Here is a 24227-nt window from a genome sequence, read left to right as displayed (position 1 = left end):
GTCTTAGCGGGTCGGCACGAACTTGCCATACTGACCGAGTACCTATGTATGTACTTGTACAGTAAATACAATACAGACGAACATGTACTGTACGGTACTGTACTTCTCCGTAATCAAACTTCCACAGTAGGGTACGCTGACTCCCAGCGTTCTGATGCTCACAACCCATTGATTATTCACGTGAACACGTCGTGGCGGTGAGGGGACGAATTGAACAAATTCATATCCTGCCACCCAACCTGCACTGTAGGCTGTTAGCCAGTGAGCAGCCACTCTCGGGCCACTCCATCCAATAGACAGAAATGTCTAGACTTCGGTGAGAAGTGTGTGAGGGTGGCTTGCCGATGTGGGAAGGAACACCTCCCACACGATTTGTAGCACTCACTTTTGCGGGGTTTGAGGCAGGTTGGCTCAGCCTGCACTTGGATGAGGTTTGCTTCTCCATGCCTCTTACCTACCCTACCTACAATAATAACCTTCGCTGCTGAGTTCGCCTTTCTTCTTATCAATCGCAAAAAGGTGTGGCTCAGAGGATGGGTGTCTGGGTGGCTTACTTCCACCATCTCCCCTGCTTTCCCTAGAAGGCCATGCTGCAACAGAATGTGGCTCGTTCGTTAGCGCACCAGACGTTCTTGTGTTCGTACAATACATAATTTGCTGTCTTCGAAGATACGGCAACCCTGACAGGGCACCTCTGGCATTGATTCCCGCTGCGCATGCTGAGTTGACCTGGTTTGACCTGGTTAGCATAGATGCTGGCGTGACAACAGCTACCCCTTGCATCGTTTTTCCCCTCCTCCGCCTTGATTAGCCGAAACCGCAATGTATGGCCCCGTCCTCGGCAGCATCTCGCTGCTGACAGCCTCGGCCTCGCTCGCCCTGAGCCAGGCTGTCTGGCAGGAGAATCAGGTCGACACAAGGATATGCCAGTGGAAACAACTTCGAGGTACGCTGCGTGGCCTAATCTGTAGTTGTTCGAAGAGTCAAAATAGGTAGCTGACATGCCCCAGCCCATGTCATCAGAGACACGGTCTATCTGGACGGCGGGGATCTGTTGTGGCAGCCGGGCCTGGCGGACGGTTCCCTAGTCAGACCCGTCAACGACGGTGAGTATTCGCGCCGTCTTCCATCGCAAAGATGGATGCTCATGTGTTGCAAGACAACCCGCTGGGTCTCATTTACACGCTCAATTTCAGCACCCCCTTCAACACCACCCAGAACATATCGGCGATTCTCGGAGCCATATCCAAAACCGGCGGAGCCGCCAATAATCTTGCCCCAAATTATTTTGACGGCGCTCTTCTGGGCAACCATGAGGAGTTCTTTCTCTACGGCGGTCTGACGCCGAAAAACAGTGCCCTCACCGACCCCCCGGGAGACACAGTGCTGCGTTATGAACGCTATTGGTATGGCCCGCCGCGGGAGAACTTCATACCAGGGTTTGTAAGCCACAACCTTGGCCCCGATACGACCCGTTATGTTGCTTATGGCGGTGCCGCGAGTGCGCCGTCCGAGAATATGGCTTGGTACTTTTCGGGTCTGCGCTCTGCGAGCGGAGGCGTCATCTACGATGTCGGCGGCAGGGACCAGTCAACACAAGCCGTCAACGTGTCCAACAGATTGATCACAGTGGACATGGCAAGACAGCAGAGAGAAACATTTAGCAACGTGACACTGCCACCTGACATTCCCGGCAGGGCGAACCCGGAGCTGGTCTGGGTCCCCGTCGGTTCCCGAGGTATATTGGTTGTGCTTGGCGGCGTCGTGTTTCCGGATTTTGTCAACATCACCTCGAAATCCTCGAACGAGGAAGCTAGTGTGGGTAACCTCCGAACAACGTTGATCTGCCAGCGCTGATCGGCATACAGAGAGCGCAAAGCCCTTCGTTCATGTCCACGATCGACATTTACGACGTCGCGAGTGGCAATTGGTACCGTCAGAACACGACTGGCGGCCCTGGCCAGCTCACTCGTGGATGTGCAGTTGTCGCGCCGGCCCAGGACGCCTCAAGCTACAACATCTACTATTACGGCGGATACGACGGTCTGCGCCAGAGGGAACCTTTCAACGACGACGTGTGGGTTTTGTCTTTGCCGTCCTTTACATGGGTAAAGTTGACGTCCAGTGACGCTGAAGGACGTGCTGGACACAAGTGCGTCATGCCGTACCCGAATCAAATGCTGGTCATCGGAGGTTATCCCGCCGAACCAGCATCGATTCCCACGTGTCTCACAGAGACAATTCGAGTATTTGATCTTTCCACGGGAGCTTGGAGAGACCGGTATGATCCCGCTGTGTGGAGCAATTATACCGTTCCTAGCCAGGTTGTCGAGAAAATAGGCGGTTCTGGCACAGGAGGTGCCACAGCGACGACGCCGAGCCCCTCCGGATGGGTTTCAGATGAACTCGCCAGCGTGTTTGCGACTCAATACCCGGCAAGCAAAATCACAACGTACTATCCGTACGCATCCGTCGGCCCGTCGAACACTACGAACCCGAATGTTACTCCGACCCCTGTACCAGATGGCGGCGACGGCGGCGTACCTTCGTATCTCCCGCCCGTGCTAGGAACGGTTCTGGGTCTAGTGTTTCTCACTATGGTTGCCGTGCTGGTCTTGCTCTGGAGACGGCGAAGGCTCTTGCGCGGCGCTCCAAGCGAAGCCGGCACGGAAGACACCAGGGGGAACCGCATCGCCTCGTGGCTGCGTGGGCAGCCCACGCAACCCAGCGAAGCCAAGACACCCACCGTCGTCTCGACAGAATACTCGCCCTCGAGCAGTCCCGATGTAGAGCGTGTCGCTGTTCCCCCACAGTCAATCGTCGAGATGATGAATACCGAGGTTTCATTGCCTGTTGAGTTGCCCGGTATGCCTCGTACTCTTTCCTACTAGCCATTTTAGGTCAACCTGGCTAACTATTCTCAGACAATTCTCCTCGAGCAGAGCTTTACGGCACCGGCTTGACGGGCAACCGCTCGCAGCTGGGCGGCTCGCTCAACAACGGCTCCTTCTACATCACTGGCACGCAGCAGGCTGACCACGCCAGCCTGGGGTCCAGCCCGACGCCGCACCCTCCGCCGCCACCAGCACCACCAACTGAATCACCCGTATACTACCGCCCAGACTCGGAGGCTCTAGGCAACGCGCCGATGACGTCGGCGATGACGTCCCCCACCACAACAACCACGGCCAGCCCAAGCACGGTTCGCGGCAACATCCTCTCGGGAGTGTCGAACCTCAGTGAGCGCGACCGTGCGCACCTCCGTCAGATCAGCGACGCCACCGTCAGCTCGGTGACGTCGGCGCCTGGCGGCGACGGCCGCCTTTTTGCCGGTGGAACCGTCGCAGCACTGGAAGGGTTTGTTGAGAGCCCGGCTCCGGTGTCACCACCTATCGGGGCCGCTGGAGGGGGCGATTATCTCACTGCGCGGCTTGGGCATGGGCCGGCGTCTGTGTCGACGTCCGCGTCGAACGAGAGTTCCCAAAGGAGGAGTGTATTTACGGAGAGACGGGAAGATATGAATGAAGGGAAGAGTGGCTGATTGTGTGGTAACTTTACCGTTGTTCTTTTTTTTTTTTTTTTTTTTTTTTTTTTTCTTTGTGTGTGTTTACGATATATGGCTGATGATAAAAATGGGCGACTGCTTGTCCAATGGCTTGGTTACCCTGGGCGTCGTTGGATCTACGCAGTTCTGGGTTTCGCTCATATATCGGTATTTCGCGGTTTGGACTGGGTATGTACATCTGTATCTGTCTTGTATTGCTCTACCATCTTTATGGAGGAGCAAGATGGAATGGGCACACTCATCACCCAGTATCTAGTCTAATGTTTGTCGTCCGAGGCGGGTGGAAGAAGGGCACGTAGAAAGTACGACGATGGCCATTCAACCCTCGGATGGTATATACATGCACCGGTTAATAAACCCCCATGTGCATCTCCTACAGCCGTTATAGCAACGTCTTGTCATCGCCAGAAACGCCTGCCTCGCCCGCCCCTTTCTTCGCCGTAACTTCAATCTCAATCTTCATCACTTCTTCCATCAGCCCACACTGGATCATTGTCGCCGCCGGCCGCACCTTTCCCAGCCACTTTTGCAGCACAGGCCTGTATGGAATGGTTTTTCAATACTCTGTCAGCCAACCGGCAGTCTGCTAATTCTGAGAGAGGGCCTGCCGCTAATTAGGGGCAAGACACATGGATTATGCTCGCAGGCAGCAAGTCGCCTGCAAAAAAAAAAAAAAAAAAAAAAAAAAAAAAAAAAAAAAAAAAAAAAAAAAAAAAAAAAAAAAAAAAAAAGGAAACCTGAAGCTTGAAGCCAACCTACGTACCACGTCTTTGGGAAATCCGCCCGGTCAGGCAGCATGTACCGCACCCGCACAATGTCGTCCACCGTAGCCCCGGCCTCTGCCAGCGCCGACGCAATGTTTTGCATGCACTGCTCGGCCTGTGCCGACACGTCGTCCGAGATGGCGCCAGTGGCATAGTTGTATCTGCGGTTTTCAGTCAGATCGCATTTTCAGGAACTTAAGGTGCATGCAAAATGCGGAGGGAGCGCAAACTGAAAAGGGGTGTGAGAGGGGGGAAATCCGTGACACGACGGACCCGGAGAAGGGCCCTAGTGAAGGGCCCCAACTGAGTCACTCAGGGCCAGGTGCTACCGTGCAGTGGTCTTACCCCGTGCAGCCAGACACAAACACCATGTCCCCAGAGACGACGGCGCGGGAGTAGCCGATTTGGGCTTCAAAGGGGGAGTGAGAGGAGATGTTCCTTCTAGACGCCATGGTCATGAATGTGCCTCTCACGTCACGGTGCTTTGGAATACTGAGGCTGTGAATGGATACAGACGAAGGAGTAAAGCAAATGGTATACCGAGCGGTTGTCTCCCAGAATCTTAAGAGATGGAGTGAGTCACTGAGCCAAGAGGTGCTAGTCGTGTGACCCTAACCCTATTAGTGTCTACCTTCGTTACCCCTTTTTCTCGTCAACAATAGGGGCTAGTGATCATGAATGGCACGATTTTCAAGGGAACTTGAGGTTGCCAGAAGAACTAATCAGATTCCATGCGGCAATCTCTTCAGTTGTTGTAGATCGGGTAGCAATAACCATTAATCTGCGTTTGTGGCAATGTATCCCGGGGTTTACCAAGGCCAAGTCCCGTTATACACGAGCCCACGCTGTTATATGCTCTTCATGCTAACGTTTCTAAGGCGAGTGTATGTGTTGAGGAAGTTCAGAGGTGACTTTATAGGTACGTTCCCGCAATGGCCTGCGCAGATTGCACAAAGGGGCTCCATCATGACAGCCACCATATCATCTGGCTGACAGGTACTGTACTGTATGTACATACAAGCAGTTGACTTGCTTTTCGTCCTGAGGAATTTCATTGACGACGGCCAAAGCTTCCTCCTGTATCTGTCTCTTTTAGTCAACGCCGTAGTGCCCAAACCCGAACAGATGCATTCATCCCACTCCTCATTTCGGCTCTTTATATTGCACAAATCCGAACACATTCGCCTGCACGGAGCCGCTGCCACCGAGTTGTTTCTCTAGGCCCAGGGCATGGAAACGTTGATTCGGGTGCCCGGGTCATAATGGACGCTCAATCATACATCGTCGGCATGCTGTGAGTATCCTCACCATACATACCTAGGTACTGTACCAGGGATTCGGAGTCCCAGTACCACACACAAATCCTCCCTCCCCAGAATAACAGTCATCCTAGCACTGCGCCTGCCTTTCCTTCTCATCTCCGCTGGTAAAGTACTTTTGCCCCAACTCCGTGGATCTTAGCCAATCTCGCTATCAAACTGTGGCTCCACCGGTGGGTGACGCCTTGGAGATCTAATACGTCTCCGACATCCCTGGATAAATCATGACCAGTCCAAGAAAGGCCTCTCATCCCAGCATGGAATGCGATCTGATGCCCCTAGGGCCCAGCTCACTGTAAATACCAGTCAGTACCTGAAATCACTGCAGAGAGAAAGAGATGCAGTAGAAGCTTACTTGTAATCCACCCGACTCAGGCTCATCAGCCTTTGACTTTCCAAGCCCTGTGCGTCAAGGTTATGTATACAAAATGCCAGCCGCGCGGCAACCTGCGCCCCCAAAAACATGGCCTCCTCGAAGCCATGCTTTGACCAGTCGCTCAAATAAGCCGGCAGTGGCGCCAACCGTATATTGGTCGGCGTCTGGCTGTGGAAATGGTGGCTCGTCGCGCCGCTACCGCCGCCGGCGTCGCCGCCAATACTGGAGCCGGCACCGCCGACCCCGCCGCCGACACCTCCTGGGACTTGCAAGCTAGCCGTCGTGGCCGCCTGCAGGAGGGGGTTGACGCTGCTGCTGGTGGGTATCTGACCGCCACCGGCAAACGAGCTGGTGGGCGTCTGGGATCCTGTGCCTGAAGGGGTGCCCATGTTGGAGGGCAGTTCTGAGGTGAACATGGTGGCCGAACTCGGGGAAACAAGGTGGCGCGCCTGGAGGGTCTGCATGATATTGTCGCGCAGACCGCGGATGCGCGCGCCGTTGCCCACGAAGACGATGTTTTCCCAGCAGCCCGGGCGCATGTACATATCGTCGATGCCCTGCACAGCGCGGTAGATGGCCGTGACAATGCGGTCTATCTCCTGGCGGTCCGCAAACTGGAAGCGCTCCAGGCCAACCTCAATGTCGCGGCGCACCCGGCGGCTTACTCGTCCGGATGTTGTTGGGGCTGTCTCGGACGTGGGAGCGTCGTCGGCGGGTTGCGGTTGCTGTTCATCGGACGTTTCTGTCTTTGGCTCGGTCCCAGTTGTGTCTCCCGTTGGAGCTGCTGTTGTCGAGGCAGCGTCGGTCATGACAACCTCGTTGGCGCCGTTCTCTTTGGGCGCGGGTGCGACTGGAACGTCCTCCGTCACTAGCTCCTCGTAGTGGAATAGGTTCTTGACTCTTTTCGAATTCGGAAGCCTGAGCGGTTTTGCCCCGCCTGCATCGGCGCCTTCTTTATCTTTTCCCTTCCTCCCCATCTTGGCTTTCTCCGCCTTCTCCTTTTCCTTCTTGGCGAGAAACTCTCTTGTCTGGCCACTGGCGACGATATTGGCAACATCTAGAACGCCATCTTCCTCGATTTCCTTAACGTCGCCATTTACGCCAGTGTCGTCTGGATCTATCGGGGCGTATGTCCGCGGCGGCTCCACAATTTTCGGGCCTTCGCTGGTCGGCGCCGGCACGACTGACCCAGTCTCGACCGGCAAGTCCATCAGCTCGGGGCTTTCGGGCGAATACGGTAGCACCTCGCAGATGGGGCTCTTCTTCAGCTGCTCGGCCATGTCATAGTCGAACCCCTGTGACTCAAGCAGCTTCAATAACCGGCGCGTGAATACCTCACCGCCACTAATCTCGTGCTCGACACCGGGAGAGGGGCCGACGCTCTTGTACGACACGACCCGGCCATCGTAGATGCACGTCACGTCCACCTTCTCGTAGCCGACATCGACAACCGTCATGTTGGGCCATTTGAGGCCGTACTGCGTCGCGATTCCGCTGTGGATCAGGCACAGCGCGGGGGTTTTGGTTTTCTCGAAGATGTATCGAGCGATGGCCTCACAATCGGGGCGCGTCCATTGCGGCGAGGCCATGAGCATAATCGGCGTGTTGTGGTAGGTACTTGTCAGTTGACCGTGGACGTGCTCGAGGAAGGCGAGGAAAGCCTCCATGTTTACGATGCGCCCGGCTGAAGGGAGGTCAAGTCAGACAAGCTGGTCGCCCATGGCATCGGGGCGCATTGGACCGAACTACTTACCCTGAATGGGGTACACGGCGCCTTCGATCGAGTCTATATCCTCGACGTATTCCCATTCGTCACCTGTGGTCCCCCCCTCCTTCTTACGCTTGTAGGTGTAGTGTGGTCGCCAGCCGTCCGAGTCCTCATCTTTAAACATTCGCGTGGGGAAACGGTGGGCTGGTGGTGTCAGTTCATTGCACCCAAGCTGTGCCAGCGTGGTCTGGCTGCCGGGGCATATGATGAGGACTTGCTCCTCGCGCCATTTGCCAGTTTGGCTCGACATTGCGGCGGGCGCCTGCACGAGCAGCGACCAGCGACGTCGATTCTAATGCTACTGAGTTTCGTGAGTCGGCAATTTTGGCGGGGGGTTCGGCAGTGCTATCCAATTGCTAGAATAAGACCCGGTCTTGAGTCGATGGTGCGCTGCGTCTTCTCAAAAGCAGGGTGAGTCGGCTATCTTAGTGGTTGCTGTGCTGGATAGTGCAAGCTTGCCGATTTGGTGGGTGCGCGTTGCGCGTAGCAGAGTGGAGAGCATTGACACGAAATCTCGAGCTTCAGCTGTCAAATGTGAAATGTGCTTACATAATCCATATTCGTACAGTACATTGACTTTGACCTTCAAACACACCAACAATTCACTGACAAGTCCAAGATGGTAACATCGGGCTCATGAATCTGTGCAAGTACCTTATGTAGAATAAACCGAAATCCCAGGTATGTATTGCCAAAACACGCCGACGCCACCCAGTGCAATACACCCCCCAGAATGCCCTACCATTATCATTGATCTACAGGTATTTCACGATCGCACCGTCCCACCTACCCGACAGGCTATACCAGCACATGCTCCAGGATCACATCGCAGACCTCCGCCAGCGTCGGCCATCTTCCCTGGCGCAGAACCGTCTCAAGCCCCCGGGGCCCTGCCTGCGATGCCACGCCCGTCTCCAGAAACGTCTTCTCTGCTCCCGACAGCTCCCTCCGTTCCATCTCCTTCCACTTGCGCTCTGCCTCCTCCTTTGCCTTCTGTAGCACCTCGTCCGTGTTCTCTGCTTCCCACAAGTTGCACTTGCTGCATTCCTTGCACTTGCGGCCATCTCCCTCGGGCCGGAAATGCTCACAAAAGTGTCTATACCCAGCGTCCGGCCCGGTGTCGGAGCCAATGTCTTTTCTGCAGACGTAGCACATCTTGTAGCCGCACGGGCACGTGAGCTTGTTGCACCCGGCTGTCTTGACAAACGACGTGTTGCAGCGAGGGCAGACCCGCTTGATGGCCAGGCTCATGGCCTGCTCAATCTGGGTGCGGAGCGCCACGAGAGACGATTCGTTGCACACATGCACGTCCACCCACGCCTTGTTGCAGCTTAGGCACGACGCCCGCTTGCACTTCGGGTTCCGGCACTCGAACCTGAGCCCACGCCGCCGGCGCCGGTGGCGAACGAGGGCTTCGCGGAATTCCCTCTTAAGGCTGTCGTCAAAGGTCCGCTTGGAACTGACGAGGAGGGCGACGAATGACGACAAAAGCACCAGGGGGATCAGGAAGGGTATGCAACACAGGCACAGGATGATGAGGACGAGATTGTAGATACCGTGAGCCTGGAGGCGCAGCTGCATTTTGCTCACAGGTAGGTAGACGTCGTCAACTTCAGCGTACGAGCAAAAGGGGCAGCGCACTAGAGGCAGGTTACTCGACACCAGACTGTAATCCGCAAGGCGCTGCTCCAATTTATGCAACATCTCGGCACCGTTCTTCTCTTCAAGCATTGCTCGATGCATTTGTTCCTGAGGGATAGACCCCTGGCATTCCTCTGCATCTACGGCCGGGCAACGGAGAGTGCCAGTCGACTTATCGATGCTTCGCTGCCAGCCTTGCCCAAACACAGCCTCCGAGACGGAGTGCTGCACGCACCTGAAGCAGACCATGTGGCCTTGAGTAGTGCACGATGTGAACTCCTCAAACGCCGACTCGGTGAAGCAACAAGTACACTCGATTGTGCTCTCGGTCGCTTCTGCCTCGGCGCTATTCAGTGCTACGGCCATCTGATGGTCTTTGGCTTCCTGGTCGACGCGGCACCGCTCTTTCAGCGGAACGATAAGGGCTGCAAAGAGCTCCTGATCGAGCTCGGCATTGCCAGTCGACTTCAAAGTGGGTATGATGGACCCCTGACCTGTGGATTTCCAGATCACCAGAGGATGCGTCTCGGCCTCGGCGGTCGAGACAGGCTTCCGGCGCAGAAAGAGAGCCGAGATGGTAAAGCGCCATGACTTGGACGACAGGTCTACAAGCGTCTGACGGGCGTCGAGGTAGGAATAGTTCGACTCGGCCAGGACGGCGTTGATGGTCGACCGGGACAGCCCTCTAAATTCGCGCCAAGCCATGGTCTTCACCGCCTGCTTATACTCGGGACTTCGAAATGCCTCTCGTTTAGGAACTTGGATACCACATGACTGTCCGGCGGCTCCCGACGAGGCGAGGTTGGATGTGCCCTCCTTGTCTGCTACCCGCCAGCGGCCTTTCACCCAAGTGGCTCGGTTCTTGAGCAAGGCGTCGGCGACCAAGGCTAGTCTTGATTCACCGTCGAAATTGGTGAGCATCTCTCGAAACACCTCGGTCTGGATGTCGGGGAACACTGCTACGAGCGCATCGAGGCATGCGTTTAGCTCCCGTAGATCCGGGGCTTCCGGCGGGATGGGTCGCAGGTGGGCCTCATCCGAGATGTGGTCAGATAATACTGACTCGGCGACTGTCGCAGAGGATGATGAAGCTATGCTGATGGGAGCTTCGCCCTTTGCCTTCGCGGCGTGGATGCTCGAAGACCCTAGCAGTCCCGGAAAGCCCATGATGCAGCGTGTCCGTGTGCTGGATACACCATGTTGAGCGCAGTCGGGGTCAGTCGTTCCGAGCAGCTACGTGGTCATAATGTCGGCCGCCGAGTTTTGGCAAAAGGTGCAAGTGGTAGCGGGTGGTGAGACTGTCAGGATGTGTCAGCTGGGAATTGATGTTGCAACTGCCTTCGAGGAGAAAGTTCAGGATACGGAGTACGGAGTCAACCAGAGTAGCTTGGCATTCCGTCAGAAGACGGTCCGTGCGCCATAGCCGTTCCGTACTTCCGTACTCCGTATGTAGTCCGTGGTAGGTTCCATTTGGGCAACTTTCTCTGCCATTTCGTGATTTCTCTTTACATAGAGCACCTAATTACACTACCTCCCTACATTGCATGTAAGTAAAATACCCTACGGAGTCCAGTTCTAGGAGAACAACCGATGGCTGCTATTTTTTCGGACTGCTTACACAGTACTCTACACGTAAGAAGTGTAGGTATACCAGTTACCAGTAGTATTCCGTTCCTCACTTCTTTTGGTAGGCTCTCTACCAATCACTATCCTTTCCTCCAGCGTACGGAAAGCAGCATACGGAGTAATTCATCCCTCCTCTTCCCTAATGGCCTGCTAGATTAGATCTGGTGGATGACTTAGCGAAATCAGGATCAGGTACTTTAGCAGTTACCGTTAGGCATGTCTTCAAGAAGCGACCGGGAAGTGAAAAGAGCTAACATCAAATTCCAGGTTGTCTGTATTCACATAATGTATCCGTATATACCTCCGTACACAAGATCTCAGTTGGTGCGGGGATCCACCCGAGCTGCGGAATGTGGAACTGTCACTTGTCGCAAGCTGCACCCAAAATGCCCGCCTTTTGGAGACTTGGCAACCTCCATCCCGCCTTTTGCATGCTCGAGACAACCAGCCTGCTCGAATCACGAGCGGACGCCTTTTCTCTGGCAGTTCGAGTTCTGCCCCAGACTTATTATGAGCTCAATCTGTACTTCATCATACGGGTCTGCTCAGGAGCGAGAACATGGTTACACAAGCTTGGAAGGCTTTCGCACCGGAATAGTGCCGGCTTTGCAGTGAAGGTACAGTACGTAAGCAGCCAAAACGCCGGTACGGATACCTCCCCTCGAAGTAGCAGGCCGCTTTTTCTCGAAGATCTCTCGAAGCAGTCAGCCCTCCATTCAGAATAGTTCGGATCCGCAACCGGTCACCGCACATCGACGCCGCTTCACGTGTCGCCAGGTACAGCGTGCCATTAACGTTAGGGCTCCCCTCCCAACATGCAACTGCCAGGTGGCAGGAGCGAACTAGACGCCGAAAGCGGGCTTCATCACCCGTTCATCACGGGAGCCGTGGCACCGAGTTGCGCCCGTCCTTCCCTTCGTATTGAGGTCTTGCCTACTCGGCGTCTGGCACTGAATCCATATCCAGACATCCGTTTCTTTCGCTCGTTCATATCTGTCTCTCTTGTTCTACCTGCAAGACAGAAGGTTAAGCCATGGTAACTTGTTGATTGGCAATTCTACACTATAACCTTCTGCGAGGTATGTGCAACGTTTTGGCTGGTGTATCGGTTACCGGGGGTTATACTCGTCTAGTATACGAGCAAGGGTACGGATATATGTACACCAAATTAGGCTCTGTCACACCTCCTTTCCGTCACGCAGGGCTGGGCTCACCGCCCCTCCGCCATTCCGCTCTTTTGGGAGCGGTGTTGGGACCCAAGACGAACCTCCCATGTGGTGGATCTGTCGTGGCTTGCAGGTGTTTTCGAACGACGACCGATTCGACAGGCCGCTAATGCACGAACTCCCCTGTTTTTCTCGGAATCTCTTGGCCTGACGAATCCCTCTGTTGCGCGTGTTGTGGTCTGCCCCGGCCTGTCTTTGTGCACACCGACTTCTTGCCCCCACACTTTTTTTCGGTGACTCTTGCCTTTCGATGTGCGTGCCCGACCTGCTGGTCCACGGCCTGGTAGCGCAGGGAGTAAGTCAAGTTCACGTTAGCAGTTCCCCCTGTTAATGTTCACTAACGTTAACATGCGCTACAGCACCGGCTGGTCTCGAATGGTCTGCTGCGTAAGGTACTACGTAGTAGGAGGTCCCTGCCTTTGTCAGCCGGCATTCCGCCTGGCGGCCTATAAGTCCGCCTCTTCCTCACCCATTTCCCGTACATAACATTCCCCCTCCCTTTGCCTTGTGTATCCTATTCATCGGAACCGATGGGCAGAGCTGGTTGTCTCTGGGCCCTTTGGATGGTTCGCCTTGCCCCAGCATGGACTTCCTCCCCATCGAACTAGTCCGACTCGTCTTTGACAACTGCGATCCCCCCAGCATCAGAGCTCTCCGCCTCGCGTCGGGCAGGTTTGCTGACGTGGGTTATGAATACCTTCTCCAACCGCACTTCAACGCGGTCGAGTGGAGAGATGACATCAAACGGCTGCGCTCCATCGCCGGCCACGACCGTCTGAGAGGCAGCATCCGCTCCATCACCTTCAACTTCTCAAAGGTTGACGAATATAATGCTCGCCATACCACCTTCTTCCAGCACTGGCTCCAGGAGCCCGAGGAGCGCAGCTCACTTCTCCAGGATGCCTGGCTCAGGTACTACGAATTGGAGGAGAAAACCCGCAGGCTGCCGCCATTCCACTCCCGATCTGCTCTGGTCGAGGAGTCGTTCAAACGGCTGCCCAACCTGAAGGACCTGGAAATCACGCTTACAAAATGTCCCTACGATATCGAGATCCTCAAGGAGGTCTTTGAAGTCCGCAACTGCCGGAAGCGGGACCGGGACCAGGTGTGCAAGAATATGAACGCCATCGTGTCGGCCATCCGACACGTCCGACTGTCATCGTTGTCAATTGACCAGTTGCCGCTCGAGATCTTCCGGCTGGCCGACGACAGGCGGCACTGGTTCGACTGTGCGCGGTCTTTCGCGAGCCTCTCGCGCCTGAACTTGGTGCTGGACCCTCCCCGAAATCTCTTCCCGTCGGCTAGGTTCCGCTCCATCAACGGCCTCGGCCACGTGCTTCAATTCAGCGTCAACCTAACCCACCTGTCGCTCGCCTTTCACACGTACCACGCACCGCTCGAAAAGTTTCAGCTCTCGTTCAAGGAGCTCTTTTGCGGCGACTTCACATACGAAAAGCTTACCGACCTGAAGCTCGAGGGAATCAGCTGCGCCGAAGAGGATCTGCGGTCGTTTCTGGTGGGGCACGGCAAGACGCTTGAGCGGCTGCGGCTCGGCGGGCGCGGGCTCGCCAAACCCTACGAGATGAGCATCGGGGGAGTGCACCTTCACAAGGGCTCGTTCCGCTCACTGTTCACCTCGTTGCACGGCAAGCTGCCCAAACTCAGCCGGTTTCACATGGAAGGGGATGCCGAAGCGGGCGATTACATGGCCGCCTCAAGAGAGGTTTATCATTTCCGGCCCGTTGCTGACGATAATTGGGCACCCATCGCGGCGGCAGCGTCGCGGCGGCGGTCCGTGCCGGGGTCTCCATGCGTCAAGACTGTCGATTGCCTTGGGCTGGAGAGGTTTCTGGTCAATGGGGGCAAGTACCCCGAGCTTGTCCCAGGGGATGCTTAATGATTGGACATCCTTTTATCTTCGGGACTATTCACGACGGATTTAATTTCACGACGAAGTAAATACCACGACTTGAACGACTCTTTTTCCGCAAAGCATTAGACCTGGCGGGGGCATGTTCTGGGTTAAAACGGGATGGTTTGGGTTTACGGCGGCGACATATTAGACAGAATGCAAGCAATTGTCGGTCTGACATTTTCACTATACCTAGCAGAACATACTCGAACTAAATATTATCGGTCTGTCTCCCATCTTGGTCCTTTATTCGATTATGCTTAGGTTGTCTGCACTACCAGTTCAGACTCACCTTTCGCAATGTTTTTACGTAGTGCTACAGGTGTCATACCTTGACGTTGTCGACCGGCCGCCAATGTTGGGTGAAGACATGCCCACCGGTCAGATGCGCTTAGCAGAAGAGCGGGCAGCAACACTTAGCAAGCACCAGTCTGCAGCGACAGCATCCGGAGCTGGCCAGCATCGCGTTGTGCGAGGTACTGCAAGCTGGAAATGGTATACCATCAGGGGCAAGGCTGCGGGCAGAAGGCGGCGCAGCTTGACAGCGGTTGTCCGTCTGTGCCTCGCGGAATACAGCTCAGCCAACTGCAGTGGGAGCTGTTCACGTCTTGCTGCGGCAGCACAGACAGGTGGTGCAACATGGACAGCTTTGGGCTCCGGCTATTGATAGGGGGACTAGGTTGCAATGGCTGAGCCTCTTGTGCTGGAATGCCTGGAGCCCTGGCGATCGAAACACGGGATTATGGGACGAAATTTTGTGTATATATTACGGCTGTTGTTCCGGGTTTTGCAAACTGCAAAAACACCGTGAGATAAGTTGTGAGGTGAGAGTCACACTGCAGACGATGACACCCACCGCATTGCCGCCGGAACAAGCGACAACAGCGGGAAGCTGGGTTACTGCGCAGTGATTGAGCAGTTGATGGTGGTGTGAGTTGTACGACACAGCCGACTTACGTGCAATAAGCAAAGCTGCATCGAGAGAGGCAAGTAAGGACGGCTGACTGACTTCCTGAGTGTAAGGACGGGAGCTACACAGCCTTCTCAGAAGTCAGGGTCACCCAAAGTCAGGACTCAGCTGTCCCTTCAGTCGTGGGAACCTCTGATGGGAGACTGCCTTGTTAAGAGGGGTAGTAGAGAGGATCGTTCTGCATATAAACTGTTGGCTGCACTAACATTGCTCTTGGCCGACCCAAGTACCGTGAGTCCGTGACTGAGGTCCATGGTGGTTTCCGGTTAGGTATGCTACTTTAGGACTGCTTCCCGGTTGACTTATCTCCTCAGTAGTACTTGCCATGAACTTAAGCCCAGTTTCAAGGCGGAAGAGCGCGCCATCGCAGGCACACTCTTTCCCCTGGCAGCGTAGGAGTACTTGATACTTCGGAAGGATCGACTCGAAATTGCACATCTTTCCAACCTGCCGGGAGCTTGCATACATCTGGCAAAGACGATATCCAAGGCAGGAAAAGCAATGTTCAGAGCATTGGGATAGACACCGAGTGTCTGGTCACAATCCAATTATTAGGTTTGGCTATTGGCTGACAAGCACCCTCTCCCAGATCTGAATCACAATCCTCCAGAAACCTAGCAGGGAAGACTTGAGCTGACTATTTGGATTATCAGCGGTTGTGTGTCGGCTGACAGACCGCAAAAGAAAAGACAAAGCACATGACGACATCGCTCTTATGCAGACTTGCCCAAGCCCGGACGTGAAAACTTTTGGGCGTTTGAAAACCAAGATGGTTAGGTCCAGACCCAGAGGGCAGCCAATGCATGAGCCAGGAGCCGGGACAAGCGAGTGGATCTCGATGCGCTGCTGTGCCGATGCCGAGAACTGTGATCCCGCCGGCTTCCTGCGGAGAGGCAGAGGAAGGGAGCTATATCACAGGCCGCATATATTGTACTGTATCGTACGGACGGAGTGTTGTGGTGTAGTGTAGTGCATGTCCATGTAGGAGGAGCGGGACAGCCTAACGGTCTCAACGGCAATCGATGTTGTGGTTGCCATCTAACTGAATGGGAGAAATGGAAAGAAAGGAGGAGGCAAGATCGTGACCAGAGATCCTGCCCAAGGTCAGTATCGATATGTAAGGTATTGTGTGGTACAATACAAGGCACTGAATGGGGCAAAGCCCGCGTATCTTATGAAAGCGAAATTGCCGGAGCGATTCCAGTTGTACATATTCAATTGTTGCCATGCCTGCGCATTCCGCGGGTATGTATCCGTATGTAGGTCACTTCAACGAGGCACACATCGTGTCTTTCTTTGTTTGTTGGATGTCGCCTCATTCTGCAGCCCTCGCCGTATGGCCGCATCGAGGTCCAATAAGTTCTCCAACGGCAATAGCACCCGACGGCAGGTTGATGAGAAGGACCTTCACCCATGAAAACCTGTGGCTTGATGATCGGCACAAACGACGGTAGAAGGACCGGGCTGAATGAACTGCTCGCCGAGATCGCTTGTCGCAGCACTTTGCGTTCCCATTTAAATACGCTGTTGACTGCTACGTTGATAATATTCGATCAATTTGCAGTCAGGCACAGGCGCGAGCTTCCTGCAGTTGCCGACCATTTCCACACCCTCAACTTCAAGGCGAAGGTTGAACAGTGGGGTGACTAGGGTCTCACTGCGCTTTACTGTGGTAGGGAGTCGTCATTGCCTTGCAAACTTGCAGCTAGACCCTGTCGGGCGGGCGCCAACTCCACTGCATGTGGCCCTGCCTTGGGCTTTCTTTTCGGCTTGCGCATGGCCCACGTCACTGGGCACCCCTAACTTCTGACACCCACTGGAACGGGTGGCTCGGACTTGCTTTTGGGGGGGTTTCCGATTGAAAACTCCCACGGCCGCTCGTTCGGTTCGTCAGGTTCCCTTCCCTACCTGATCCTTCTGCACAACACAGAACACAGACTCAAACAGACACGGCGGACACCGCGGTCAAATCGGGATCGGTGCCCGACCACTCGGCCATCCTCGACGTCAGCGAGCATGCAGCGCGTCTCGGCTCTGCTCCCCTCGTGGGACCGGTCGAGACAAACCGCCGCGGCGTCCCGAACACCCGGTGCTCTGGACAAGGTCTTTGGATGGGCCGAGAAGATTGTCGTGCCCGTAGGCCGGAGCTCCTCTGCCCCGACTAGCGCAACAGCCACCCGCTACGGCCGAGAGACATATTGGCCGACCACGCTTGACAAGGAGTGCGACAAGGCTGCCAGGATACTCAAGTCCTTTTGCTGTACGTAATCTTCGCCTTGCGCCATTTGACCCGACCCTCAGGCTAACAAAGCCGTCCACCAGTCGATGGCTTCCTCTCAGAAGAGTCAGGAGATTCCGGGCCACACACAGAAGGAGCAGCATCGACACCGAATTATATCACTAAGCAAATACCTTCACGGATAATACAAAATGCCGTCGGCCTCGCGGTCTTTTCGTGCATGCGGTCCGGTCTCTGGATGTCAGGGTCCGGGGGTGCTGGTCTTATCACGGCTCGTAAGGCAGATGGAACTTGGTCGCCGCCGTCTGCCATAATACTCCACACTGCTGAATTGGGCTTTGTGATAGGGGTTGATATCTACGACTGCGTCCTCGTCATCAACAGTGTTCAAACTCTCGAGCTTTTCACACGTCCCAGGTTAACACTAGGCGTCGAGGTCAGCCTTGACGTTGGGCCGCTTGTTGCGATGGGCTCACGGGAACCCGAGATCAAGTGGAAAGAAATCAACGAGACCGTCCTAACGTACGTGAAGGCTAGGGGCAAGCATCAGGCGGTACAGCTGGACGGGTCCCTTGTCGCGGAGCGCGGCAACGAGAACGAGAGGTTTTACGGATGCAGCGTGAGCGTCCTGGATATCCTTGCCGGCAACATCCCAAAGACCATCCCCGAAATGCGTCCGCTGTTTGAGGTTATCAAGGCGGCTGAGGGCCGGTCCGACTACGACAAGGCGCTGATGAAATGGCTAGCACAGCAGCCAGCGCCCGGCGATGCCATGATCGAGACCCCGGTGCTCACCCCCGCCTCCCCCACCAAGTCGGCTTTTGGTATGCCGGACGCTGATGACCCTGACCCCTTTGGCGTGATTGGCTTGGAAATGGCGGGCATTGAGATCCGCGAGGCGGGTACTAAGCTACGGCCGACAAGCACACAGTTCGAATATCACCCCAGTCCGACAAGTCCAGCATATGCCCGATTCAACCGCCAAAGCGTAGACACATGTGTATCGCGGAGCAATCGCGGCAGCTGCATGTCGGCGAAGACCCAGGCCACCGCCATGACGGATGCCTATACGCAAACGGACGTGGCGAGCACTGCAACGAGCTTCAGCCGCGCCAACAGCGACGACGGGAAGGATTGTGTCGAGAAACTTCCCACGGTAATGGAGCCTGAGGAGGTTGACTATACCCAGGTCGACTCGAGCATCATTGAGCGACTGCAGCGGCGAACGATTGAAATGCCTGTGACCCCCGAACAAGTGCAGGCTGTAGAGGTTATGGAGGGTGAAAGGAGCCGGATAGCCCCGGCAGCAAAACGCGAGGAGAAGCCCAAATTCACCGAGGAACTCCCCAGAACCAGTGCTTCAGATAACAATACCATCCCCAAGTTTACAGATGAGCGGGATGAAGATGCTGTTGGTGACCCCGACGCCGACGCCGACGCCGACGCCGACGATGAAGAGGAGGAAGAGGACGAGGATGATGATGAAGAGGTCATCATCTGCGAGGTTGCGACTGCCTCAGCCCAGCCGACGCGAACATCGATTCGGTCGTCTAACTCGTCTCAACTGACGCAAGTTATACAAGCCAAGGGAGCCATCGTGACCATCCCGAAGCGAATCCCACCACCGCTGCCGCCGAGAAGTCCCGCACGAACGTCACGGGGAAGCAAGAGCGACTACGGCGACGTTTCATCCCTGCGGAGCCCCGCCAGGAACTCGTTCCTTTCTATTGAGTCTCACATCGACGACTTTCAGACACCCTCGACCCCGATCTCGATTGATGAGGCACTCACCCCTACCAAAACTGGCGGTCACGGAGAAATAGGACCGGCCAAAGACGAGTTGAATTCGCTCACAGAAAGGCCTGCCAGTCCACGGCACCAAAAGAACTCGTCATCTGTCTGCACCGCAGTGGCGGTACGAGAAAATTTGGAAGGGACCTTGTGGCCCCCCGTCCCGTCTGCCCCACAAACGCTCGAACCTGGCTCTTCGGCCGAGGACGAATCAGAGCGGGAGCCCAAGACTCCGCGGACAGAAATCGGCTTTGTTGACACCGTTGATGGTCACGATCGTGACGGCAAACAGCAGCAGCTTGAAAACAATACCTATGCCCAGAAAGGGGTTAGGATTGCATCATCTACGGGGAGCGCGGAGTCTATGGAAGCTACGGAGGGGGTGTGAAGCTCGCAACAATGACTCAAAGAAGCGGATGCCGGATACCGAGGATTTCTATCTACGAATACGGGACCGTTCGAGCTAGAGGGACAGCTCAAAAACGGAACGGGAACCAGGTCTAGGCTAGGTGGTCGATTTTTTTTTTTTTTTTTCTTTGATTCGGTGTTCCACGTTAACACGGCCCTCACTCGGAGGGCTCCCTGGCGTTCGATACGAATTGGCCGGTTGATTGGGTGGCTTGGTCGGCTGGAGTTTAGAACAGTCATTTTGGGCCTTGGTCATTGACCGTTCCATAGCCCTTGCAAGAAAGGGCAAGCGGGGTTGGTTGACGGCGTTGGCGTTACTTCTCATACCTTTGCAGTATATATATCAACGGACGGGATCCTTGTAACGGTAATGTTTGTTTCCTCATTGTCTGGAGAGGACAAAGGGGTTTGGGATGGCAACTCGGGACGGTGCCAGGGCTTAGCGGTGATTTGATGATACCCCATCCGAAAGAAATGACGGGCGGACGACGTTTAGATACTCGGAACTGGGGTTAAAATACGGAGCTAATATTACTCTGACCACGTTGGCGGTGAACAAACCTGTTGCAAGCCGTGATCAGATCATAGCAAATGACCCATTCGATCCATGGAGGTCCAACGGATAGTAACTGGAATATGCAGACACCCCAAACAATCGTAAATTCCTACATTCCACAACCGGGCTACCGGTGCCGTGCAAGCATGTTAACACTAATTATACCTTGCCCCAAAAGCAAAAAAAGGAAGTACATAAAGAAACAAACATTCCATAACCCCCAACTCAAGCCAATTCAGCCGCCGCCCCGCCAATCGCCAACTTGCCCGTCTCCTTGACCTTGGTCTGGAAAATCACCTTGCCCCCCTCCTTCCACATCTCAGTGACGAGCGTCTGCCCCGGTAAGACGGTGCCCGCAAACCGGACCTTGATGTTCTTGAACCGGCCAAACTTCTCGTACACGGCCTTGCCGGCAATGCCAAAGAAGCACAGGCCGTGCAGGATGGGTTCCTTGAAGCCGCCGACCTTTGCGAAGCCCGGGTCGATGTGGAGCGGGTTGTAGTCGCCGCTGAGGCGGTACACGGCGGCCTGCTCCTCGGTTGTCTTCTCCTCGACGACGACGTCGGGCGCGCGGGCTGGGGGCTTGTGCTGGGCCGTGGCGGCCCCGCGGTCGGCGGCCTTCTTTTGCCCGCCAAAGCCGCCGCAGCCGCGGAGGAAGACGGTCATCTCGTTGTAAAAGAGCTCCTCGCCCGTCTCGGCGTTGACCGTGGTGATGCCGCTCTTGACGATGGCGGCGTTGCCCTTGTCGACCACCTCGAGCAGCCTACCCTTAGAGATGAGCCGGCCGGACGTGGGGATGGGGTACTTTTTGATTTCGAGGTACTGCTCCCCGTGGAGGAGCATCATGGGAGAGAAGTTGGGCACGAGGTCGTCTGGACTGTAAGGCATCTCGGCGTCAAAGGGCGGGATAACGCCAAAGGTTGGGATGACTTGGAACTCGTCGTTACCCTCGCTAATCCGTCCTGTTAGCACACGAGACGTTGCGCCTCTGAAAAGATAGGGCTTGCTTACAAGACGTAGCGCAGGTCGGTCCGCTTAGCGCCAATGCCGAGGTTATACAGAATTACGTCGCGTTCCGTGTATTTGAACTCGGTGCCTTTGCCCTCGGCCTTGAGGGCCTTCTGAATGGCGTCTAGGTACTGATTGCTAGCGGCTTTCCCACTCTACAGAGACAAAAGAGTTAATAGGGCATACATTCTAGACTAGGATGTTATATACTACATGGTACATAAATGGGACAAACCGCCTTACGAGCGGCAGGACGTAGGAAATAGGCATCATACCTTGCCCTCACCGCTCCGATTCTCCAGATTTGCCATAATTTTCTGCAGACTGTCCTGCGTCTTCTCAGGATGATCAGCACGGCCGTCAAAGGTAACGATGTCGTTCCAGTGTTTGACCACCGCCTCGGGGGTAAGCGGCACATCGACAGGGAAGCCGTGGCCGCCCGTCCGCTGCCACCTCGTCTGACCAACCCAGCCGCTGCCAACCTCGTACAGGCCGCCGGTTGGGTTGGGAACCTTGTCGCTGCAGAGGGCGAGGACCAGGGGAGCAATGTAGTCAGGTTTGAAAGCCTGGACGAGTTCTTCAGGTAGGATAGTCCTCGTCATCGCTGTGCCCGCATTAGGGGCAATAGTGTTGACGTAGATGTTGTACTTGGCACCCTCAAGAGCAAGGGCGCGGGAGAATCCCAGGATAGCGCATTTCTAGTTCAAATCAGCCCAAAGTCCAGCATCTTCATCTGTGGTTACTTACCGCCGCAGAGTAGTTTGCCTGGCCAAAGTTTCCATAGATGCCGCTTGTCGAGGTGGTGTTGACGACGCGGCCGTACTTCTGCTTGAGGAAGTAGGGCCAAGCGGCCTTGGTAACCTTATATGTACCGCGGGCGTGGACGTTCATGACAGGGTCCCAGAGGCTGTCATCCATGTTGTTGAAGGCCTTGTCCCTCAGGATACCAGCATTGTTGATGACAATATCGATGCGGCCAAAGGTGTCGATCGCGACCTTGACAACAGCGTCGCCGTCCTCGGCCGACAGTTTGGCGCCCACGGCCTTACCGCCCATCTTCTTGATCTCGTTGACGACGTCGTCCGGGTTAGCAAGATCGTTGACAACCACCGAGGCGCCGGCTTTGGCAAAAGCCAAGCAGTAGGCACGGCCGATGCCCGCACCGCCGCCAGTGACGAGGGCAACCCGGCCCTTGAAGTCAATCTTCTCGCCCTGCTCGCTGGGGCCCAGCGTCTGTGACTTTTCCAGGAGCGCGAGGAAGTCGTTGGGCCCGCTGGGGTACTGCGGGTTCGAGAAGTCGGTCACTTCATTCCACCTCTTGAGGATGGCGCTCGGGGTATAGCTGTCGTCGCACTTGAGAAGCAGACCGCTGGACCGCTCCCACCGCAGCTTGGCGACGTGGCCACCGCCGGCCTCAAAGATGGAGCCTGATTCGCTCGTGTTGTTCTTGTGCACCAGGACGGCCACCAAGGGCACGACCCATTCGGGCTTCATGAGGGCCAGGACATCAGGCGGCATGACGGTTTCAGTCATGCGGCTAGCGGCGACGGGCGCAATGACGTTGCAGATGATGTTGTACTTGGCACCCTCCTTGGCGAGCGTCTCGGTAAAACCGACCATGGCAAGCTTGGCGGCGGAGTAGTTGGCTTGCCCAAAGTTGCCGAACAGACCGGCGGCCGATGCCGTGTTGATGACGCGGCCGTACTTCTGCTTGCGGAAGTAGGGCCAAGCGGCGCGGGTACACTTGTAGCTGCCCTTGACGTGCACCTTGAAGATCAGGTCCCAGTCCTGGTCCTTCATGTTCTTGAAGCTGACATCGCGCAGGATACCGGCATTGTTGATGAGAATGTCGATGCGCCCGAACGCCTTGATGGCCGTCTCAATGATCTTGTCGCCGTTCTCAACGCTATCATAGTTGGCGACGGCCTTGCCGCCAGCGGCCTTAATCTCATTCACTACCACATCTGCGGCCTGCAGCACGTGTCAGCCGAATGTATGGCATTGCCTAGACGACGAGAGAGGTCAAGATGTGCCGACGCACCTTGGTGTTTGTGCCCTCGCCCTTAAAAGACCCGCCGAGGTCGTTGACCACGACGCTCGCGCCACGCGACGCAAAGAAAGTGGCATAAGCCTTGCCGAGACCTCCGCCGGCGCCTGTGATGACAACGACCTGGCCGTCGTATCTCAATTGGTCCGTCATGATGAGATGTGTATATGTGATGGGTGATGGAGGGATGTGGAGGAGGAAAAAGGGTGTGCAAAAAAGAAAGGAAGTTGCAATCTTGAGATTCAGGTCAGGTAGAAGCTACCTTAGCAGCAATGAACCGGGAAGTGTTGCTGTGCCCTTCTAATAACAGTGTCCTTTGACGTCGGTAAACGGAGACGGGCCAGAGCTGCCGGTTGCTAAGCCGAGGCAACACGGCTGTTTTAGTCAATGGCCACACTCCATCCATCCTGCTCCACAGCCAGTTTGCCGAAGCGGGGGTTCCCGAAGCAAGGATTTGAACCACTGCTGCGCACGCTCTCTTCACATGCAAGCATGAGGTGGTCCGAGCTCAGCCCTGCTCCCAGCGCGGGTGAACTTTTCCTAACGATCCAGTATCGCTTATATATGTGCCTGACTTTAGGCCTAAGATACTTACTTTAACTTACTATGAAGTGCCAGTAGCATGCTTTGCCGGGCCCGGCACCTTAGATCGGGCATGGCTTCTCAAATTCGAGCCTAGGTAGGCGGAGTATCCGTACATCAGTAGTAAGATTTCAAAGCGGCCTTCTCGGTCCTAATAACTGAGATCAGAAATCTTGCTCCTGGCACGTGCTGCCTGGAACAGTAATGCCCGATCCTTCCTGTAAAGTTATGAGGTTATGTAGGGTATTCGCATGTGTTGCATTCGAAGGTGAACGGGAGAGGAACCACACCTTCCCAGGGATTGTTAGACATGCCTAGAATATGATTTCCGCGACCGACATGCCGTAGGTAGTATCGATCATCCAGAAGCCCAGCTAGTAGTGCTAGATCATGGCAGATATAACCCTCATATACACTAATTCATCAAGA

The 24227-nt window shown here is 55.3% G+C and overlaps 7 protein-coding genes across 7 annotated transcripts; 3 read left to right on the top strand and 4 right to left on the bottom strand.

Annotated features, from left to right (window-relative positions):
* Positions 1-822: 822 nt before the first annotated feature.
* On the top strand, positions 823-3541 carry N656DRAFT_792563 (uncharacterized protein; the record flags this gene model as incomplete). Its single annotated transcript, XM_064817093.1, has 5 exons — positions 823-946; positions 1011-1106; positions 1160-1818; positions 1869-2865; positions 2925-3541. 5 exons carry the CDS (start codon positions 823-825, stop codon positions 3539-3541), a joined length of 2493 nt encoding a protein of 830 aa, XP_064666055.1.
* A 25-nt stretch (positions 3542-3566) lies between these two features.
* On the bottom strand, positions 3567-5011 carry N656DRAFT_848657 (YjgF-like protein). Its single transcript, XM_064819308.1, has 3 exons — positions 4675-5011; positions 4329-4490; positions 3567-4104 (listed from the first exon to the last, which is right to left on the bottom strand). Exons 1-3 carry the CDS (start codon positions 4785-4787, stop codon positions 3948-3950), a joined length of 432 nt encoding a protein of 143 aa, XP_064666054.1. The 5' UTR covers positions 4788-5011; the 3' UTR covers positions 3567-3947.
* Positions 5012-5895: 884 nt separating this feature from the next.
* On the bottom strand, positions 5896-8042 carry N656DRAFT_717967 (actin-like ATPase domain-containing protein; the record flags this gene model as incomplete). The annotated part of the gene is made up of 3 exons (XM_064812241.1): positions 5896-5941; positions 6004-7708; positions 7778-8042. 3 exons carry the CDS (start codon positions 8040-8042, stop codon positions 5896-5898), a joined length of 2016 nt encoding a protein of 671 aa, XP_064666053.1.
* Positions 8043-8336: 294 nt separating this feature from the next.
* On the bottom strand, positions 8337-10795 carry N656DRAFT_784245 (uncharacterized protein). Its single transcript, XM_064816128.1, has one exon. The coding sequence runs from the start codon at positions 10598-10600 to the stop codon at positions 8591-8593; it is 2010 nt and encodes a 669-aa protein (XP_064666052.1). The 5' UTR covers positions 10601-10795; the 3' UTR covers positions 8337-8590.
* Positions 10796-12868: 2073 nt separating this feature from the next.
* Positions 12869-14182, top strand: N656DRAFT_792560 (uncharacterized protein; the record flags this gene model as incomplete). The annotated part of the gene is made up of 1 exon (XM_064817092.1): positions 12869-14182. One exon carries the CDS (start codon positions 12869-12871, stop codon positions 14180-14182), a length of 1314 nt encoding a protein of 437 aa, XP_064666051.1.
* A 2784-nt stretch (positions 14183-16966) lies between these two features.
* Positions 16967-19735, top strand: N656DRAFT_761567 (uncharacterized protein). Its single transcript, XM_064813243.1, has 2 exons — positions 16967-17427; positions 17490-19735. The coding sequence occupies exons 1-2, from the start codon at positions 17184-17186 to the stop codon at positions 19583-19585; spliced, it is 2340 nt and encodes a 779-aa protein (XP_064666050.1). The 5' UTR covers positions 16967-17183; the 3' UTR covers positions 19586-19735.
* Positions 19736-20158: 423 nt separating this feature from the next.
* Positions 20159-23837, bottom strand: N656DRAFT_430859 (NAD(P)-binding protein). The gene is made up of 5 exons (XM_064809627.1): positions 23211-23837; positions 21917-23140; positions 21445-21867; positions 21173-21324; positions 20159-21113 (listed from the first exon to the last, which is right to left on the bottom strand). Exons 1-5 carry the CDS (start codon positions 23367-23369, stop codon positions 20387-20389), a joined length of 2685 nt encoding a protein of 894 aa, XP_064666049.1. The 5' UTR covers positions 23370-23837; the 3' UTR covers positions 20159-20386.
* Between the last annotated feature and the right edge of the window lie 390 nt (positions 23838-24227).

This window comes from Canariomyces notabilis, assembly GCF_033297395.1.
Source record: "Canariomyces notabilis strain CBS 508.74 unplaced genomic scaffold N656scaffold_32, whole genome shotgun sequence".
In the NCBI taxonomy this organism is placed as follows: Eukaryota; Fungi; Ascomycota; class Sordariomycetes; order Sordariales; family Chaetomiaceae; genus Canariomyces; species Canariomyces notabilis.
The sequence above is the reverse complement of the archived record's forward strand: the minus strand, read 5'-3'. Positions and strand labels throughout refer to the sequence as shown.

What these genes read in the sequence shown, in the direction of transcription:
- N656DRAFT_848657 (XM_064819308.1), bottom strand. Translation starts at nt 4,787, where the DNA reads ATGACCATGGCGTCTAGAAGGAACATCTCCTCTCACTCCCCCTTTGAA. An exon ending in TTTGTGTCTGGCTGCACGGG is followed by an intron (nt 4,491 to 4,674) that starts GTAAGACCACTG and finishes TGAAAACCGCAG; the next exon opens with ATACAACTATGCCACTGGCG. An exon ending in GCGGATTTCCCAAAGACGTG is followed by an intron (nt 4,105 to 4,328) that starts GTACGTAGGTTG and finishes CATTCCATACAG; the next exon opens with GCCTGTGCTGCAAAAGTGGC.
- N656DRAFT_784245 (XM_064816128.1), bottom strand. Translation starts at nt 10,600, where the DNA reads ATGGGCTTTCCGGGACTGCTAGGGTCTTCGAGCATCCACGCCGCGAAG.
- N656DRAFT_761567 (XM_064813243.1), top strand. Translation starts at nt 17,184, where the DNA reads ATGCAGCGCGTCTCGGCTCTGCTCCCCTCGTGGGACCGGTCGAGACAA. An exon ending in GATACTCAAGTCCTTTTGCT is followed by an intron (nt 17,428 to 17,489) that starts GTACGTAATCTT and finishes GCCGTCCACCAG; the next exon opens with TCGATGGCTTCCTCTCAGAA.
- N656DRAFT_430859 (XM_064809627.1), bottom strand. Translation starts at nt 23,369, where the DNA reads ATGACGGACCAATTGAGATACGACGGCCAGGTCGTTGTCATCACAGGC. An exon ending in GCGAGGGCACAAACACCAAG is followed by an intron (nt 23,141 to 23,210) that starts GTGCGTCGGCAC and finishes CACGTGCTGCAG; the next exon opens with GCCGCAGATGTGGTAGTGAA. An exon ending in ATCGGAGCGGTGAGGGCAAG is followed by an intron (nt 21,325 to 21,444) that starts GTATGATGCCTA and finishes TTGTCTCTGTAG; the next exon opens with AGTGGGAAAGCCGCTAGCAA.